General features: G+C 35.8%; 1 protein-coding gene across 1 annotated transcript in view; it reads left to right on the top strand.

Moving 5' to 3' along the window:
* MMP16 (matrix metallopeptidase 16) overlaps window positions 1-20612 on the top strand; it is a 278364-nt gene that overhangs the window by 122837 nt on the left and 134915 nt on the right. The window contains exon 2 of the mRNA XM_077771266.1: window positions 13608-13756. Coding sequence (XP_077627392.1) covers window positions 13608-13756 — 149 coding nt within the window. The remainder of the gene's footprint in view (window positions 1-13607; window positions 13757-20612) is intronic.

Raw genomic sequence — 20612 nt, 5'->3', positions numbered from 1 at the left:
CAGGCTCCAGGCAAAAGCAGGCTCCAGGCACTGAGCTGTCAGCACAGAGCTTGATGAGGGGCTTGAACTCACAAACTGTGAGATTGTGACCTAAACCAAAGTCGTACACTCAACTTACTGAGCCACCTAGGCACCCCTGTACACCTGCTTTAAACCCACCACCCATGCCTCTGGGCGTATATGCCTGCCCATCTCCTGCCTTAATATGAGCTTCCTTCTTTTTTCTCCTGTGCTAACTTTTTCTTCCATTTCAAGTTTCAGTTTAGCTATCAGTTCATGTGTCTTCTTATCCTCTAAATCTAAATGAGATCCTTCGGTTAGGTTTTCACAATGCTCTGTTCTCCTTAAAGCATTTGTTACAATCTAAAATGACATATGTATTTGGAGATAGTTGCCTTAATGTTAGTCTCCCAAACGATCAGTCTGAAAGCTCCAGGAGACCAAAGGGGCACTTCTGGATTGTTCACTATGCTGATCTCGATACCTAGCCAAGAACTTCTACATAATTGATTTTTAGTAAATAGTTGTTGCATTAGTGCACCATGAAAGAGGTCTTTTGCTTAGCTGTTTAAGTCCCTTCTTCTTTAGAAGAATCTGAAATACTTCTTATCCTTGAGAAACTTTAATTTCCACTCATTAATCCTAAAGCATATGTATCTCTTTATAGGATATATCAGGTATCTCTTTTGGGAAAAAAAGAAACTTCTTAATGTCAAAAAGCATTTATTGTTTTAATTACTGTAATTACAATAAATGTTAAACCCTGTCAAACTTTGTACTATGTCATTCCCTTAAAAAAAGTTTGGGAGCACCTGGGTGGCTCAATCAGTCAAACATCCAACTTCAGCGCAGGTCCATATCTCAGTTCATAAGTTCAAGCCATGCATTGGGCTCTCCACTGTCAGCACATAGCCCACTTTGGATCCTCTGTACCCTTCTCTCTCTGCTCTTCTTTTGCTTGCTCTCTCTCTCTTTCTCAAAAATAAATACACATTGTAAAAGATTTCACATGTACAAGAACTATATAACCTCTGAGGCAAAGGATGTTTTCAAGATTTTTAAGCACAAGATTGTCCCTGAAGATAGGAAGCTAATTGGTGAGTACTGGAAGTTGGAAATGTGATTTTGCTGTTGTTTTTAAATACCCTTTCATTAGTCACTCTATTCTGGAATTCTGTCAGGAGAATCTGTCCCCATTAAATTTGTCCTCCCCTGCTGATAATTAAGTGCAAAATTTAGTGCCTCCAAAATCTCAATATACTAATTAATCGGTAAATCAAACCTCTTTTTCTTACCATTTGGTGGAAATTAGAAAGAGATGGGAGATCATTTCTTCTTTGCCTTCAGAGTGCTATTCTGTTTTGAAGGAAATAAAAGTTTTACCTTTATGGGCACTTGGGTGGCTCAGTCGGTTAAGCATCCAACTTCAGCTCCGGTTAAGATCTCCCAGTTCGTGAGTTCGAGCTCCACAATCAGACTCGGTCGTGACAGCTCAGAGCCTGGAGCCTGCTTCCAATTCTGTGTCTCCCTCTCTCTGTTCCTCCCCCGCTTGCACTCTGTCTCTCTCTCTCTCTCTCAAAAATAAATACAGATTTAAAAAAAAGTTTTACTTTTAGAGAATTATAATACTTTTCAGTCTTTTGAGAGCTCCTTAACTCTTACTTTCTCTTTACTAGCTGGAAACAGTGGGTTTGGTTGGACAGATAAGTGATAATTTCATTCAGTTTTTATGTTTTGTCTTGTTTTGTTTCCAGCAAAATGGCCCAGCTGCCCACAGATGAGATTCAGCTGTGTGAAATAAGACAGCTGATTTCTGACCTAGAATGGCCTGTTTAATCATATGTGGCCATGTTAATCTTATATCCCAAGGGCTAGTTTATCAAGGACTCACTCTTCTTGGCTTCCAAGCAATTGTCAAGAACAAGAGCCATTTTAGAATCACTCTGAGACTGTTATGCCTGGATATCACCTACTTGCTCTGTAGCCCTGAGCAAGTTGATTAACCCTTCTCAACCTGTTTCCTCATCTGTAAAATGGAGATAATAATACCAACCTCACAGGCTTGTTGTGATAATTATATGAGCTAATGTATTAAGGAGATTAACACAGTGCCTGACTTAATAAATGTTAGCTCTTGGTGTGTTGTTTACACTGAGTATCAGTACTTTCCTGAAAGCAGTTTTCAAGCAGTAAAAACAATTCCACATTGATTTTTTATCTCCAGGTGTGGAGATGGAAGTTCAGTGTGAAAAGGCAAAGATAAAAACTACTAAGTGCTTTTCCAACATTGACCCAAACTGTTGCTTATTTTTTTTTTACCTTATTTCATATTTCCTAGAATTATTTTGAGGTTATCTGGAAGTTACTAACCTTTGCTATGTATGCAATGAACTGAGATTTATTATTCACATACAAATATACATTGTATATGTGTATTTGGGGTGATGGAATGAATAATTGGGTAGTTAACCCAGTGTGTAGAAAACAGCAAAACATCATCGGTCTGGTTTCAATTGTGATACTAATTAGGCAATAATACATGAGTTCTCCACTTATCTAGCCCTTGTAATTCCATTACTCAAACTCAGAAAATGTGCCAGAAAATGTTATGCCTATCATGTTTAATGAGATATATAAAGATAAAGAACAAACACTTCAACCATGTAGTAATCATGATAAGTATAGTGAGGGACCTAAACAAGATGCTACCTGCTGTTAGTGGTAGGGATAAAGTTGAGTCAGGGAAGGTTTCTTTGAAGAAGTCTAGTTGGAACTACATTTTAAAGGGTAGAGAGAATTGTATTTTTCTATTTCATACATGGGAAAGGTAAATGCGGTACCCAAAAGCAAGAAAGAATTTAGCTGGTTTGAGGAAGAGCCTGGAATATCAAAAGAAAGTACTATGAAAAGAAGCTTAAGATTCAACGATGGCTGTGCACGGACTTGTAGGCCACAGTAAGGACTCTGAATTTTACATTAAGTCACTTGTAAACTGTTGAAGATTCATAATCCAGTGACTGATGTTCCTTGATCTACATGTAAAAAGACAACTCATACCACCCTGTACTTATTTGTGTCACTTTTATAAAAAAAAATACACAGAAAATTACAAGTGTTGGTGAGGAAGTAGAGAAATAGGACCCCTTCTGCATTACTGATGGGAATGTAAAATGTGAAGCCTCCGGAGAAAAGTAAGGCAGTTCCTCAGAAAGTTCTATGTAGATTTACCGTAAAACCCAGCAATTCCAGGAATACCAACGTGGCTTAGTCGATTGGGTGACTGACTCTTGATTTCAGCTCAGGTCATAATCTCACCATCATGCTGGATCACACATGCTGAGCTGAAGGTAGAGGCTGCTTGGGAATCTCTCTGTCCTCCTCTCTCTTTACACCCACCCCCTGCTTGTACACTCTCTCTCTCCAAACAAACAAACAAACAAACAAACCAGTAATTCTACTTCTAAATATATACCCCAAAGAACTGAAGGCAGGGATTTGAAAAGATATTTGTACACCAGTGTTAATAACAGAATCATTTACAATAGCCAAAAGATGGAAACAACTCAAATGATTGACCAATGGATAAACAAAAAGGTGCATATACATACAATGTAACAGCATTCAGCTTTTAAAATGTTGTATGCTACAAGTTGTAACTGGATGAACCTTGAAAACATCCTAGATGAAATAAATCAGATTCAAAAGATGAACACTGCGTGATTCACCTTTATTAGTCACCTAGAGTAGTCAGATTCATAGACAGAAAGTAGAATAGTGGTTATGAGGGGCTGGGAGAAGAGGGTAATGGGGAGTTATTGTTTAATGAATATAGAATTTCAATTTGGAATGATGAAAAAGTTCTGCACATGGATAGTGGTGATGGATACATAACAATGTGAATGTACTTAACGTCACCGAATTGTACACTTGGAAGTAGTTAAAATGGTAAATTTTACGTTGTGTTTTTATAAAAAAAAAATAAAACAAAGAGAACACAACTCTCACTACTTGGAGAGGAGAGAGAGGTAACAATATGAAAGCAGAGGCCACTTGGAGAATCTTGTAATTCTTGGTGGTAAATGATGGTGCCCTGGACAAAGGGGTGTCAGATGAAATAAGAGTTTGCGTTCAAGGTAAAATTGGAGCTAAGTAGTGATAGTGGGCTAGATACGAATGATGAGAAAAAAGCAGAATTAAGGATAATTCTGTAGTTTTGGTTTAAACAGCAGTGTGACAAAAGTCTGGGCATGAGGGCAAGGTGAGGGTTAGAGAGTGAAATTGTTCTTTCATCAACACATGGATGGTATTTTAGGGATTAACTTCAGAAGAGATAACCAAGGAAAGTGTACATACAATTGACCAGCAACATCACGGCTATAATAAGGAAAGAATTAATGAAGAAAGGAAAGTCTGGCAAAGAGAGTTTCAGCGCTTTTGTTTTTTTTTTTTTTTTTTAAACTGTAAAATTGAAATGGCTATAAATGAAATACTCTAGCATGGAAATAAGAATATTAATTGGATGGGGCAGATTGGACTGTGCAAGGCTGTTTTGCATTGGCAATTAGAGAAGCCCTTGGAGGTAGGAGTGTTATACCCAGAACATTCGCAACCAGAGAATGGTGGACTTTCATGATGTAAAATGGGATGATTTGTTTGCATAAAAACTGAGCACTCAGTTACTGTAGATATGTTTTCAGATGGTCTACCTTCTCATTTTGAAATGTGAGTAGGTCTTCTAGGATTTCCCTGGATACAAATAGGCACCTGGGTCTCTTCCGTGTCTAAGAGACAGCCTAGAATTACAGAGAGAGCCAAATATGGGTATCAGTCAGATCTCTGAATACTGATTATTCCTCTTAAGTTTCTGAATCCTTGGGCAAGTTATTTAATTGTCCTGGGGTGCTGTTCTGCCATTTATAAAACAGGGATAATAGATAGATAATAGATAATATAACTCACAGACTTGTTATAAGGGATAAAGATAATTCATGTAAATTGTCTGATACGTAGTGGGCAGGAAAGGAATGGCTGCTGTCCTTATCAGTGTCTGTTGGGAGTAGGAGTCAAATTTCAGTGTGACCAAAGAATTCCTTGGAGCAAGGTAACAAAGGTACACTTTGAGAATAAATCACGAATCGCTTGGAAGTCATTCTTAGGAATTTGTTCCATAGGATTTGAGTAAGTTCAATAGTGTAGGACAGAAAGGAAGATCCTGGGAATTGTCACAGTCAGAATATAATAGAAAGATATTGATAAACTGTCTTCTCATCCCTTAGGGAGAGTAAGTATATCACATTGGAGAGTATTTAAGGAAGTAGCTTCATTTTTAAAAATACAGTAGTTCATATCAGATCGGTGATTTCTACACTTTTGAAGGCATATCTCCATCAGTCTATTTTTTTGACATTTACTCTCTCTTATTTATAATTCTGTTCAAGAACTGATGTACTAAACACTGCATACGTTATGAAATATACTCAAAAGAGAAATATGAAGATGAGCTAAGGATGTCATAAAATTTAAAAATATTTTTTTACTTATTAATTGTATTCATATTGTTTTGCTCTTATGAGGACTATCATTAATTATTATCCTGGACAATTCGGTGACTGATTATGCTTCATTATTTTAAAAATACTGGTTTACAGCACTTTGAAGCACAGCAGTCTCAAGACCCACTTAAAATTACCATGGACCGAAAAGGACACCTCACAAGGAAACGTACATGCAACTGAAAAGTCACATCATTAGCTGCTTACAACTCATGAGTCTTGTTTTGTATTTGTACCCATCAATTATGCAGTCGTTTTTTTATAAAATTCCGACAGTAAATCTCCCATTTCCCTGATGTCTATCGGTTTTCTCTGAAAACTAATGAGGTGTTACATTTTCATATTTAACAAACGGGCTTAAACCTCATTAAAATTATTTTTAGCAGGTTATTTTACAGGTAGAAAACTCTGTTGCTGGAATTTTAAAGTAGGAAATTAAGAGAGAGCTTTTATTTTTTTAAGAGGGAGATTTAGTAGTAAAGTATTTATATGAGTACAAAGTCATCTGATAATGGGAACATTTCTAAACACGCATCTTTAACATACTTTTTACATGGCATACCTTTCTTTCAAAAGTAGTTTCTTTCTCCTACATTGCTAAAACATCACTTTTATCTTCATGAGCCAGATTACCCTCAGTGTTCCTATTAAATAGCTTGTAGCTACTTGCAGCTACTTCTCTTTCCAGAAAAAGACAACACGGTTGTCTTTTTCTAAAAGAAATGCATAACTTATTCCAGTTGGACAACTCTCTAAAATACTTTTTCATAAGATAACTAGGAATCATATATATGGTACAAAATATTTTCTTGGTCATTCCCCATCTTATCACAAAGTATTCCTACTTTTAAGATGATATAATCCATAAATCCATTTAATCTCTCACAGAAAAATAGGTAAGTTGTAATGTGCTGGAATCAAGCTAACTATTGAAAGTGATACTATAAACCCCTCCACACTGTGGAACTCTACCTCCTCCCTCAGGACACCCAAGGGGACATCAGTGACAAGTGAATGTCCAAGTGAGGGAGTGAGGGCCCCAGTATCCCTCTGAACATTAAGTAAAAGTGAAGTTTATTTCTTCTGATTTTATAGGCAGGTGGGTTCACGCATGAATGTGTGGATATGTGTTTTATATAAAATGGCATTTTGTATTATATAAAATGGCTCTGGCATTTTGAGTCCATGGGACATTTTATACTCCTACTTCCAAGACCTGAGATTAATCTCCTTGTCATTTTTTGGTGTTGGGGAGATTGACTCTGCCTCCAGAAAATAAAGGCAAGTTCATCTACCTCACTCAGGCTCAAGTACATGCCTTTTAGACAATTCACAGAATGCATTTGTTTAGCACTTCATTTAACTAGGGTAAAGAAGCACAGATTTGAGGAGAATTTCATGTTATTTAGATTTGTGTGGTGATTTTGATATACAGTAGAATCATGTTAATGATTAATATAAGTAGTTACTTTTTTGCTAAGTATTTTTGTCCACCTAAGAAACTGGGGATGATGAGGTGATGGAATGCCCTGTTATTGTTCATTGTTGGCTGAGTTTTTGAGTATTCTTGGTCTTGTTTTATCATTGTGTATGTGTGTTTGCATATACATTATATATCCATCTTTAAAAATATGAAACACACTTGGGAAAAACCATGAAAGACACATAAGGAAATGAATGTATCATAGTGCTTGATCTTTTCAGTACAATGACTAGGCTATGGTGGAATCCCAATTAAAAACTACTGTTTCTTTTGTTTTGTTTGTTTGTGTTTTTTGTTTGTTCTTAGTTTGGTGGATTTTTTTGTTTTTGTTTTTATCTATTTGTTGGATCACTGCAGCTCAACCATTAGTATTTAAGGGGATTTATTTCCATAGCTACTAAGTAGGAAGTGTAGTTCACTCTTAGGTGCAATGGAAAATCTCTCCCTAGCCTTTATGTCCTAAGGTTTTCATTTCTATCATAAATTAGATAATTTCATGTTACGGTAAAAAATTATGGTTATCATGATCATTATAATTTTTACTAAAGGCCCAGATGTTTTCCATCCCGTTGTCCAAATGGCATTTGCCTCTTGATTGCTAAGATGTTCAATGGTGTAACTTTTGGTGTTTCCACTGTTTGATTTCCATTTAAGAAGCAATTTAAATAGACAATAAAATTCTAAAGGAATTGAATTCTATATGTGCACTTTCATACACTGATTCATTCTTGGTAAGGAAGGGATGATGATTTAGAACCCATTTAGATTTTTGAATGAACACAAAGGCTAATTTCTGCCTCATTAACTTATCCTATGAATTTTCAATTTGACCAATTCTGAATGACTAGTCCCACATCAGTTTAGGTTTTTGGTTAATAGGTAGTGATAATTCATATTTATAGCCACTTTTCAGACTAGAAGATTTAGCTCTTAAATTCTGCCCATCTTTATAACTGTTGAATATGTGCTATTTTTGAGGAAAATGTCCTTAAGCCTTTGTTAACTCTGTGGATAATACCACAAAATAGGTGATGACTCTTTTTAGTTGTTTATTTTAGTTAATAATAGAATTTAACAAATACGTTTAAAAGTCTCATGTTGAAAAATATAAAATAGCTTAAAATATTAAAAACTTAATTATTAAAAAATCATTCTTTCAGTTCAGTTTTTAAGAAAGAGTTAATTATATCAGGATATATGTTAACTATAGATATTTAAATATTTTTGTTAGTAAATGTGTTAAAATTTAACATGAATACAATAATTTAAAAAATTCACATCCCCAAATGATAAAAGATTATATAATAGTATAAATTGAAGTGATTATTATTAAATAAATACCATAAAATACTATAACATAGATGGTGTAAATAAAACTCTCACCTTTGCCCTTTTCCTTTCTTACTGAGGTCCATAATTTTGATCATTTGATCACTGGGTACATGGATCTTGCATTTGGCCATCCCACAAAGTAGCTGAAATGAGCTATACCTCAAAGAACTGACTTAATCACAAATAGACATTGTGGTTTAGCAAAGTGATTTTTCAAATTAAATAAAATTGAAAACGCTACCTCCTTTTCTTTCACCTCCAATAATTTATATAATTTCTAAGATAGATCCCTTCCTGCCCTAATAAATTCATTATTTTAATCATTTAAAACAATTTTGGAAGGATATCTAAGCATCATTTCAAGATGTTCTCTCTATATATTGGGTCCTGCCAGTGATGGTGTTTTAATATGGTTTTTGCATTTGTGATTTACCTGAGTAAATGAATAGGAGCATCTTAATTTTTTATCAAGGCATCAATAACCTTATTAACTTTAACAACTGGAGTAAATTTACTTCTCATGATTTTAGTACTGGTCTGAAAGACTAAATAAAAATATATATTCTAAAAATCCTCTGTTTCGGGATGCCTGGGTAGTTCAGCTGGTTGAGCATCCGACTCTTGATTTCAGATGAGGCCATGATCTCACGGCTTGTGACTTTAGGCCCCGCATTTCTCTTTGCACCTCTTTTGCTCTCTCTGTCTCTCAAAATAAATAAACTTAAAAATTTTAAAGCAATATATTAAAAAATTAAAATAAATAAATAAATAAAAATCCTCTGTTTATATTTGCCGTTAGTCATGAGAACTGCTGATGTCTCCTTTTTGTTCTTGATAATCACCTTTCAAGATACCAACTCTGATATGTGAGTATGGACCGCTGAGTTGATTAATATAGGTATTCCCAATATGGTTACACAGATTATTAGAGACAAAGATAGTCTTTCTTAATGGATTTACTAAAACTTTATGGGCCTGCTACTCCTCTGTATACAACAGTCTGTTAAAGGCAATATCTTTTGGCCCAGAATTTCATATTTAAATATTTACCTTTTATTGCTTGATAAGTCTCTTGCTCTGCAGAGAACAACACTCTTCTGGTCTGGCCGTTCCTCCATTTGAACAACTGCTAAGTGAGGGTAATTGGTTTTGTCTCCAAGATAGCAAGATAATTTGAATATGTTAGTAACACAGGGAAAGTAATTCAAGGTTAGACTTTTTGCTGCATTTGAGGTTCTGTGTTTACTTGTTCTGGTGATAATGTCACAGGCTAACTCTCAGACAGTAAAAAAAGTCAAATTTTGCCTCCAAAGAAACTTGTTTCTTGATAGTTTTCTAGTGCTCTCAAATGCAGGTGTCAGTCCACTAAGCAAGAGAAAACAAAATAAAAACAAATTGTCTTTCCTCACAACTCTGTTTACATCTCACCTGCATTTTCATCTTGCCTCATTCCAAGGACAAATCTTAACTGAAGCAGGAGCAGTTTCAAGAACTCAGAGCCATTAGTAAGCACAAAATAATCATATGATGGTCTGAGCAAGAAATATGCTGGTGGCTTTATGTATTCTCAGTCCTGACATCAAACCTCAAATTCAGCACCATTTCCCCCAAATCCATACATGAGGAAATTATTCCTTAACCCTCCATTATGTGCATTTGAGAGCATTGAAAAAAATATCAAGAGACAAGCAATCTCATGAGGCAAATGCATTTCCGATCATCCAGGAGAAACAATATTTTACAGCAATATTTAAAACCAGGATGTATTTCAAATAACAATGTATGAGGATGGAGTCTGTGGTATAGTTTTTAAGGGATAATATGTACCTTCAAACACTACTTTGTATATTTAATTTTCTATCGAATAAGATACTATAAGTTTGTAATTTAGTAGGAAAAAAGAGAAAGAAAATTTTTCCTCTATGTCACTTCTGTCAGATTGAAAGTTTTTAAATTTCCTGTTCATTACTCTAGAATGATAAGGTGTTAAGGCTTATTGCTCTATTTGTATTAACAAAAGGGTTTTGTTCTATAGAAATAGAATAAGGTTACTTATACCAGCATCTCCTGTATTCTGTGATGATTATGGACCAGTGTTTGGATCTGGTCCTCACTGTTTGTACCTGATCTTCATTCCCTGGTAATTTAAGAGTCAGTGTTTACAGTAATTTAAGAGTCAGTGACTATAGATTTTGGTCATCGTGGTTTTCTACCATTGATGCTGACTGTACATTCCATCTTGTATTTGGTCAGTTTTAATCTCTGTGTTCCCCAACGTAGTCTCCTTCAAGGAGCATTAGCATCTTATGTAGGGCTATTTGGTGCAGATTTTTTTCTCTATCATACAAAAAAATGATCGATCCTCAGAATTCTGTAGTGTTGACAGCTTAAAGGAAATAGTACAAGATAAAACCTAACTCAAGAGACTATACCCTCTCAGTGATTTAAAAAATTATTTAATTTCCATTAAATAATTTTCACCTGCAGTTTTCAGATTGAGTATTATGAATATAAAGAAGCACTGTGGATGAAATTAATACTGGAGGTTAGTGTAGGTATAATTATTGCTTTTTATATCCACCTAGAGTAAGATTGTTCACAGCAGTTTTAATGAGAAATGTTGTTGAGGGCTTTCTGGTTTCATACTCCAACATGACACCAATATGCTTGCTTTTCTACTGTTTTGTGGAATGATGGATTGCAAATTTCCATTGAGAATTTTTCCTGATCAATTCTTTTTAAAAATTTTAAAAAAAATGTTTGTTTTATTTTTGAGAGAGAGAGAGAGAGAGAGCATGAGTTGGGGAAGGGCAGAGATAGAGGGAGACACAGAATCTGAAGCAGGATCCAGGCTCTGAGCTGTCAGCACAGAGCCCAACGCAGGGCTGGAACCCACAAACCATGAGATCATGACCTGAGCCAAAGTCAGACACTTAACCCACTGAGCCACCCAGGAACCCCTGGTCAATTCTTGATGTCAGATAAGATTCCTTGATTAACAAATGACAATGATGTATGTATATTGCTATTGATGACGGTAAACTCAAGGTGACCCATAACCTCAATGACATTGAGTTATCAGAGCAAAAAATAAACTTTGACTATAAAATGGAGGGTCCCATAGATTTTCTGCTATCTTACAATTGGAAAGACTTATTCACTTCTCAGTCATTTAGGAAAACTGACTTTCATGATAAATGACATAATATAAAAGAATTTGAAGAAAAATTATAACTTATTTTTTTATTATTCTAACTCATGTTTGAGAGGGCAGGACATAAGTCAATATGCATTTTTATAAGATGCTATTTTCTCATTATCCATTTAAAATTTATATATTTTAGAGTTTTCCTATTTGTATATCAATCACAGGGTTTATTATTAACAGTTTTCTCTTTGCTGTCACCATAAACGTGGTTGCCAGTAGCTTAGCACCCATGAGTATCCTAGCAACAAGTCAGCTCTCTAGTAAGTAAGAAATAAATGCAAACAAAGTGTTATGGGAAAAAAAGAGTTCAATTTCAGAATATTAGTGCATGTGTACTGTTAAAAATCCAGATGAAATCATCTAATTTGGGGGAAATTGCATGACAATAGATATTGAATTTTCTAGTAAATAATACATTGGAGTGAAATCTTGTCTCCTTCATTCAGAAAAAAACTGGAATCTATTTCAGACTGCACCACTGTTGACTAGGTAACTGAATATTTGTGTCTTCCCTGGAAGCCTCTTCATTACAGATTAGATGAGAGGAGTGTCTTGGCATGTTTTCACTCTGTGGTAGATGAGTTTACTAGATGAGGTTTCAACAATAAACCTTCCTGACAGTGATGTATTGTTAATCTCTTAAATAGGTTTAGAATAAATGTTTTATTTCATGTTCAAAAGGTTGTGCTTATACTACTGAACTTTTGGGGGGATCTTTTTCTTGGAAATATTGTAAAACATTCCACCTGTGTTTCACGTGCTGAGACTTTGGTATATTTAGTATCAGTTTCTTTTGGTGAGTTTTAACTTATATAATTACTGTTTATTTTCCCTGAGAAAATAGCTCCCCTGTGTTTTAGTTGTCAGGTCATAAAAGAAGTATATCAGGTATTGGAGAAAAACTATAGCTTTATAGGATCATCATTTGCATGATGAATAGACATAGGGAGGGAGGGAAATACATACTGGTGAATACCTTCCATTAAATTGCACAGCTTCTATTCTGTGCCACCAGCAGAATTACTTGGCCTTTCTCAATTTGACAGACAGTTCACTGGACTTCAAGAAATCTTAGTGCCCCATGGAAGATTGAGGTAAGGGACAGAAGGATAAGATATGAGCTGAACATATGATTGTGCATTTTAAATGAATGCATAGAATTGTAGAACTAGAAAGCATCTTTTCTCTGGTGAAGATTACTTTCCCCCACATACCCCAAGGTTTAGGTTATCTTTAAAATCTAACCTTAAATAACTCAGCTGTTTCTTGCTATAATCACGATTGGGATATGAGCTCAAATCTGACATCTTTCCCTCACTAGCCACACAGATCTCTCTTCTTTGGGGAAGAGGAGAATAAAAATCATGAGATCCTTAAAGAGAGGGCCAAATCAGATGGTCTGATTTCATCTATATGTGAGAACTTTGGTCACTTACGTGATTTGGATTGAAGTGAGTCACCTTAAATAAAGGAAAGAATATTCTTTACATGAGAAACACTTACCTATCCTTGAAGGTATTTGACTACATTGAATAGATCATTGCATGAGATTTATACCCAAAATGTCTTAACAGAATAATATGAATCTATATTGATGATGCTACTCATGATGGCTGTAGTCCTTGGTCAGTTGTTCAGGAAAGTGCCATTTTAGATGGGACATGCACACTAACTCCCCCTTCCAGCATACATGTTCTCTGGAGTCATGTTGTTGAAAAAAGTCATCATTTATTTTGGGAAGTTGAGTTCCTAGAGGGCAAAGTTGATCTTATTGGTTATCCAGTGAAACAAATTATTATCTTTTTCTTTTCAGTTAGTTTCTGTAGGCATGTTAGAAAGATCCATTGCAATCACTGAAATTATATTAAGATAAACTGCAGAATATATGTTAGAAAGTGATGAAACACTTAAATAATATATGCCCTTTTAGAGGAAGTAAAGCTTAAAGATCCACTAGGGACATAACTTAATGACATAAAACTATTATTAAGTTGTGAAGTTGATCTAAAAGGAACTATACTTGTTGTTGCAGGTTTGGTTACAAAAGTACGGCTACCTTCCACCAACTGACCCCAGAATGTCGGTGCTGCGCTCTGCGGAGACCATGCAGGCCGCCTTAGCTGCCATGCAGCAGTTCTATGGCATTAACATGACAGGAAAAGTGGACAGAAACACAATTGAGTAAGTAATGGCATCCACACTCTCCTTTTTTTGGGTCCTTGAGCCAAACCAAGTAGTCTGATAAAGTTTAAGTGACCTCCACCAACCACGAATGGAGCAATTTGTCTCATGTCTCTTTTCCTTGGAATGTAGCCTGTTTTAACTCTACTCCCCTATGAGGTCAGGTTTGTCAAAGCCAAATTTACTCAGCTGGCTTTAGCAACACAGTTTCAGAATAGAGGGAGAAAACGGAACAATGAGAGTCAAAGTAAATGTACAGTTGAAGGTATTATGAGGCTATGGTCACTGTTGTGTTGGAAGTGGCTTGGGCTGCTGGAGAGGGCGTGTTGTACACATCTCCTCCCTGTTAAGTACCAACGTATCAGTAGCTTGAAATGAAATTGACCCAAAGTAGAAATACTGATGCTAAGGAAAATGGGAAACAATACAAATAAGGGCTCTTATGGGGGAAGGGGGAAGGGTGTCAGAGAACCAATTAATAGCTTCCTCCTATTAGTGGCAATTCTCTACATGAGTTAAATCAAGGAGAGGTTTACTGCAAGTCTCTTCTTTCGTTTTTTTTTTTTTATTAGAAAATGGAGAGTTTTTAATTCCTTAATGGTATTTGTTATTTTATCAATTGATTGATCAGTCATTTGTTTATGTGTTTATTCAACCAATAATTCATTAATGGGCACTTAATACGTGAAAGAGGCATATAGAGATTCAGAAGACAGACTCTCTTGTTCAAAGGAACTTCAAGTTAACCTTGTAGCTGGGCATAATCACAAATTATTTTACCACAGGTGCACTATAAGTTCCATAACATTATCAAACAGCATTATTGTTTTTTGGACAGCAAAGGAGGAAGTGATTAATTCTTTCAGTGCAGGGAAGAATCATTTGTGTTTATTGAGTCCTTGATACTCACAAAATAAATCTACTTCATCATTTAATATGATCATCATACATCAACCCTCCACAATAGGGAAGACAAGGATACATTTTTTTTCCTCTCTACTTTTTCAAATAAGGAACTAGAAAGTCAAAGGCTAGGTGAAATCCAGAGTATTTGCAGAATCCAGACCTTTAATATTTAGTTGGAGAACTTTCTACTATTCCATGCTCTGGACCTTGAGAAATGATACATTTACTTTTCTTTTTAAACCTTAAATACCTGAAATATCTGTGCTTAGGTATACATAATTTTTACATATTAAACTAATTTAATATATAATTTAAAATTATATGTGGCTTCTAATACTTACATCATGATATTTGTCATACTATTTCTATTTCATCAAGACTGGGGAAGCACATGTTAAAAAGCTTGAAGATTAAACTTCAAAGCAGTTTGGAAAAATAAATTACCTCTCCTAGCATTTTTAAGAGATACTTAAATATTAACTTTTGTATATATCTGGGAAAACAGAACTAAGATTTAATGTAGTGCCTTCTGTAAGAATGAGAATCTTGTTATCAATATTGGGAATAGACTTGGATATTTTAAGCCTGCTGCCCTCTGTGCATTGCAATTCTCTCTTACTAGTGTCATTAAAATTGTAAATTGATTTTAAATATAGCCTGTTATATTAATAAACAAAACCAGCAAATCCTGCATTTTGTTACTGTGTATATATAGTAGAGAATTACATTTAAATCATACTTTTAATCCCAGCATTTTACAAAGTGCTCTGGACAGCTTTTTTGCTACCTAATGCAGGGCTGTTATCTTCTGATTCGCTTTCCTGGAACATATGACACAGTTTTTAAAAACACAGTAAATTGAAGGGGCACCTGGGTGGCTCATTTGGTTAAATCTCAGCCTCTTGGTTTCAGCTCAGATCATGATCTCACTGTCATGAGATGGATTCTGTCTTCAGGCTCCATGCTGGACCTGGAGCCTGCTTGGGATTCTCTCTGCCCCTCCACTGCTCACTTGCATAACTCTCTCAAAATAAATAAACTTAAAAAAATACAGTAAATTGTGAACTTGGGAAACAAATGCCTTTGGATCTGCTTATTACTAGATGTGAAAATTCAGAAAGCAGAGGCACCTGGGTGGCTCCGTCAGTTAAGTGTCTGACTCTTGATTTCTGCTCAGGCCATGGTCTCATGGTTCAGGGGTTCGAACCTTGCATTGGGCTCTGTGCTGACAGCTCAGAGCCTGGAGACTGCTTTGGATTCTGTGTCTTCCTCTCTTTCTGCCCCTCCCCTACTCATATTCTGTCTCTGTCTTTCAAAAATAACAAATGTGAAAAAAATTTAAAAATAAAATAAAATAAAATTCAGAGAGCAGAGTTCTGTAGAAGGTGGCATTTGTGTTTCCTGTCAGTTTTGAGAGCTACTGCTAGTCATTGGAAAGACTCAAGATGGAAAAAAGTCTTTGTCAGGAGATGACGGAAGAGGAATGTGTGCTGGATTTACGTAGGCCCCTTATGTAGAAAGGATCTGAACAGTTTTTAGTTGATCTTTGGCAGGACAATGCAAAATGCAAGGGCGCAGAGAAGGACAAGCGTCTTTTTCTGCCACACAGTGGCTTAAATTCCAGACCAGGAGAAATGTTTGTGTCGATGTGTAGAAGTTAAAGTAGCATTTCTGTGAATTATAGCGTTTTAGAGAAAAGCTCAACTATATAGGCAACCTTTAATTTAAAACCAACCAGTGGTTTAGCCTGTTTTCTTTAACCAAACTTCGTTCTAATTCAATTTTTTTTTTGAGTCGGAAATGCATATTTTCCTTCACATAGAGTGTTATTCCTAGGTGAGTCGACTAAAGCCTTGTTAAACCCTCATTATCGTCCCTTCCTAGACTGCCATGCCTCCTCTGTCCTTTATGGTACTTTCATTGTCACTCAGATTAGAAACCCTGTGGCTTCATTGGCCTCCTGTCTGTTTTTTTTCCACTGATCTATCTCTACTCTTGATGTGTTGTTGCTCAGGGTACTCAGCTCAAATAATGTACTATTTTTGTAAGTATAATCCCTATAATCATGCTACTTAAGCAATTGTCTGTGCTTTTGTAATCTCAAATGAATGTGTAATAACAATCCATGCTGAAATTGTACTCTATTATTTTACATCGTCAAATTATAAAGTATGAATTTTTATCTAAACCTTATTATGTAAAATATGGACTACAATTATAGACCTAAAATTACTCCTCAGTATTAATGTCTGAGGATTCATTTTCAGATGCTATAAACTTTTATCTTGTTTTAAGCTCTTGTCATCTCAGTTATTTTAAATTAAATAATTATGTCCTCTTTTGTCATTTGGTGTATTCAATCTATAATTCTTGGTTAATTAAAAGATGAAATTGTGGTAATCTCTATATTATGTTGAAGGAATTAACCATTTTTAAAAATATTTTTATTTATTTCTAGGAGAGAGAGAGAGAGAGAGAGACAGCGTGAGCAGGGGAGGGTCAGAGAGAGAGAGGGAGATACAGACTCTGAAATAGGCTCCAGGCTCTGAGCTGGCAGTCAGCACAGAGCCCGACGCAGGGCTCGAACCCACGAACTGCGAGATCATGACCTAAGCGAAAGTCGGACGCTCAACCGACTAAGCCACCCAGGTGCCCCAGGAATTAACCATTTTCAAGCAGCAAATTTAAGTATTACCTTAAATGGCATATTGCTTTTATATTAGTTGGCATTGGTGTTGCAGAGACAGTAATGAATGCTTATCCGCGCCCCAGAATGAGCTCATAATCATATGTTGCAAGGGTTCTTTTAAATTGTGGGTTGCTTAGCTAATTTTTATAAGCAAACTCCCTTAAATTCCTTAATAAGGAAGCAATTTATGTTATGCATAAAAAAAGGTTACATTAAGCAAGGAAAGAAAAAGCTAGCAAGGCAATAATGAAAATCAGTCTAATGTGTTTTACAATATTAATAGTAGGTATCTTTAAATTTTAATTCATCTTTCATGTGTGCACAGTATCATGCATTGAAGTATGCTTGATGAGGTATCATTTTAAGGTGATCTTTTTTATTTCCCTCCACATATATGCATACACATATATGAATACACACACACATATATATACATATATGTGAATACATATATATTGGATGATCTGAGTAATTCTAATTTATTTAAATCACGCAAAGAAATGTATCTTAATTAAAATTAATTTCAGACTGAATATGTAGCTTGGTTTCAGATCATTGTTATGAAATTACAGTGGTATTTGAATTCTCCTAATTTGAGAATTGAAATATTTATTTAGATATATCAAAAACCACAGGCTTTGAGGCTTAATTTTCAATATGTTTCATGATTTTTGCTCATTTTCTAAATTATCAAGTTAAGACTCTCAATCTACATATAAGATATAGGTTCATCAGTAATTAAATTTCTTTATTTCCGAAAATAACAATGACACTCAAACACTATGACATTATAAAATGGACCAATCTTTATTTTGGTAACTACCTAAGGATGGCTGATAGCTAAATCAGCGTGCCTACATTTTGAACCCTAAGTTAATTTACTTTTAAAAAAAACCTTCAGGGCTCCTGGGTCGCTCAGTCGGTTGAGCATCCAACCTCAGCTAAGGTCATGATCTCACCGCTCTGGGCTTGAGTCCCCTGACAGGCTGTGCTGACAGCTCAGAGCCTAGAGCCTCCTTTAGATCCTGTGTCTCCCTCTCTCTCTACCCCTCCCCCACTCACACTCTGTCTGCCTCTCTTAAAATAAACATTAAAAAAAAACAAAACAAAAAAAANGGGCTCGAACCCACGAACCGCGAGATCATGACCTAAGTGAAAGTCGGACGCTTAACCGACTAAGCCACCCAGGCGCCCCACTGTCTGCCTCTCTTAAAATAAACATTAAAAAAAAAACAAAACAAAAAAACCAAACCTTTTCATGATTCCTGGACTTGGTTGTATGAGTACAAACAAAATCTAAGGTTTTTTAAAGTAATAAAAATAAGGGGTATCTGGATGGCTCTGTCGGTTAAGGGTCCAACTCCACATCAGTTGATGATCTCAGTTCCTGAATTCAGGCCCCGCTGAGCTGTCACCACAGAGCCTGGAGCCTACCTCAGATTCTGTATCTCCCTTGCTCTCTGCCCCTCCCCTGTTCACACTCTGTTGCTCTCTTTCAAAAGTAAATAAGCATTTTTTTTTAAATAAATGAAGTAATATAAGCATTTAAAAATTTGTAAAATGATCTTTTGGGGACAACTATAAATAGTAGATATAACTCTTACCTTTCATTCAAACATGGGAAAATCTGGAGGACAGAAAACTGTATGATGCAGATGAACATTGTTCTTACATTACTAATTCATAAGGCACAAAATATAATTTTGCAAGTGATTTTTTCTCACAGTAAAGGTAAGTATATGTGCACAGTCACTGTGTGGTACAAATCNCAAACCTTTTCATGATTCCTGGACTTGGTTGTATGAGTACAAACAAAATCTAAGGTTTTTTAAAGTAATAAAAATAAGGGGTATCTGGATGGCTCTGTCGGTTAAGGGTCCAACTCCACATCAGTTGATGATCTCAGTTCCTGAATTCAGGCCCCGCTGAGCTGTCACCACAGAGCCTGGAGCCTACCTCAGATTCTGTATCTCCCTTGCTCTCTGCCCCTCCCCTGTTCACACTCTGTTGCTCTCTTTCAAAAGTAAATAAGCCTTTTTTTTTTTTTAAATAAATGAAGTAATATAAGCATTTAAAAATTTGTAAAATGATCTGTTGGGGACAACTATAAATAGTAGGTATTACTCTTACCTTTCATTCAAACATGGGAAAATCTGGAGGACAGAAAACTGTATGATGCAGATGAACATTGTTCTTACATTACTAATTCATAAGGCACAAAATATAATTTTGCAAGTGATTTTTTCTCACAGTAAAGGTAAGTATATGTGCACAGTCACTGTGTGGTACAAATCCCAACTCCAAGGGACACTATTCTGATTGTATGTACTTTATTGAAAGGCATCTTCCTGCATTCTCACTACAGGGCCACCAGTTGTGGGGACTAAACTTGAAGGCACCTTTTAGAGTAATGTAGTGGGTGGCCCTATATGTTTGGCTTGAATACCCAACTCATTAAAAAAAAGATTACTGAAATCAGTGGACACTGTCTCATATATAGTGACTCTTATTACTGAAAATTTGTTTAGAAGTTTGTGGCTACTTTATTTACATAAAACAGAGGATATTGTATCTGTTAGTATCTTTATTAACAAAAACACCAGGATATCCCTGTTTTGAATAACAAAATATGTTGGCACATAGGTCAAGGGGAACTGAATGTTGATATCAGTAGGGGAATATCATGTTGATATCAGTAGGCTGCTACTGCTGTTGCTTCTACTACTAGAACAGCTACTTCCTGATATTTGTAAAGTAATAATTATTGTAAGTTAATAATCATAACAGTTACTATTTTCCAGGCCCTGTTCTAAGTGTTTTACATAATTTAACGAATTTAATCCTCACATTTACTCAATAATATTATCACTCCTAGTTTGTAGATGAGGAAATGAAGAAATAGAAACAGTAGTCTGACTAGTGACGCAGGGCTTGTGAGTTGGTGGAGGTAGGGTAGGAACCTTAGCAGCCTGGCTCTAGGATCTCTGCTCCTCACTTTTACAATGTAACTCCTTTCTTCCTCTCTCCCTTCCTTCCTTCCTTCCTTCCTCCTTCCTTCCTTCCTTCTCTTTCTTTCTTTCTTTCTTTCTTTCTTTCTTTCTTTCTTTCTTTCTTTCGAGAGAGCAAGCAGGGGAGGGGGCAGAGGGAAAGAGAGAAAGGACAACCTCAGGCAGGCTCCATGCCCAGCCACAGAGCCCAACACAGGGGTCAATCCCATGACCCTGGGATTATGACCTGAGCTGGAATCAAGAGTCGGGCGCC

The sequence above is a fragment of the Crocuta crocuta genome, unplaced genomic scaffold, assembly GCF_008692635.1.
Source record: "Crocuta crocuta isolate KB4526 unplaced genomic scaffold, BGI_CrCroc_1.0 scaffold235, whole genome shotgun sequence".
NCBI lineage: Eukaryota > Metazoa > Chordata > Mammalia > Carnivora > Hyaenidae > Crocuta > Crocuta crocuta.
This window is presented reverse-complemented; position numbering and strand designations above follow the sequence as displayed.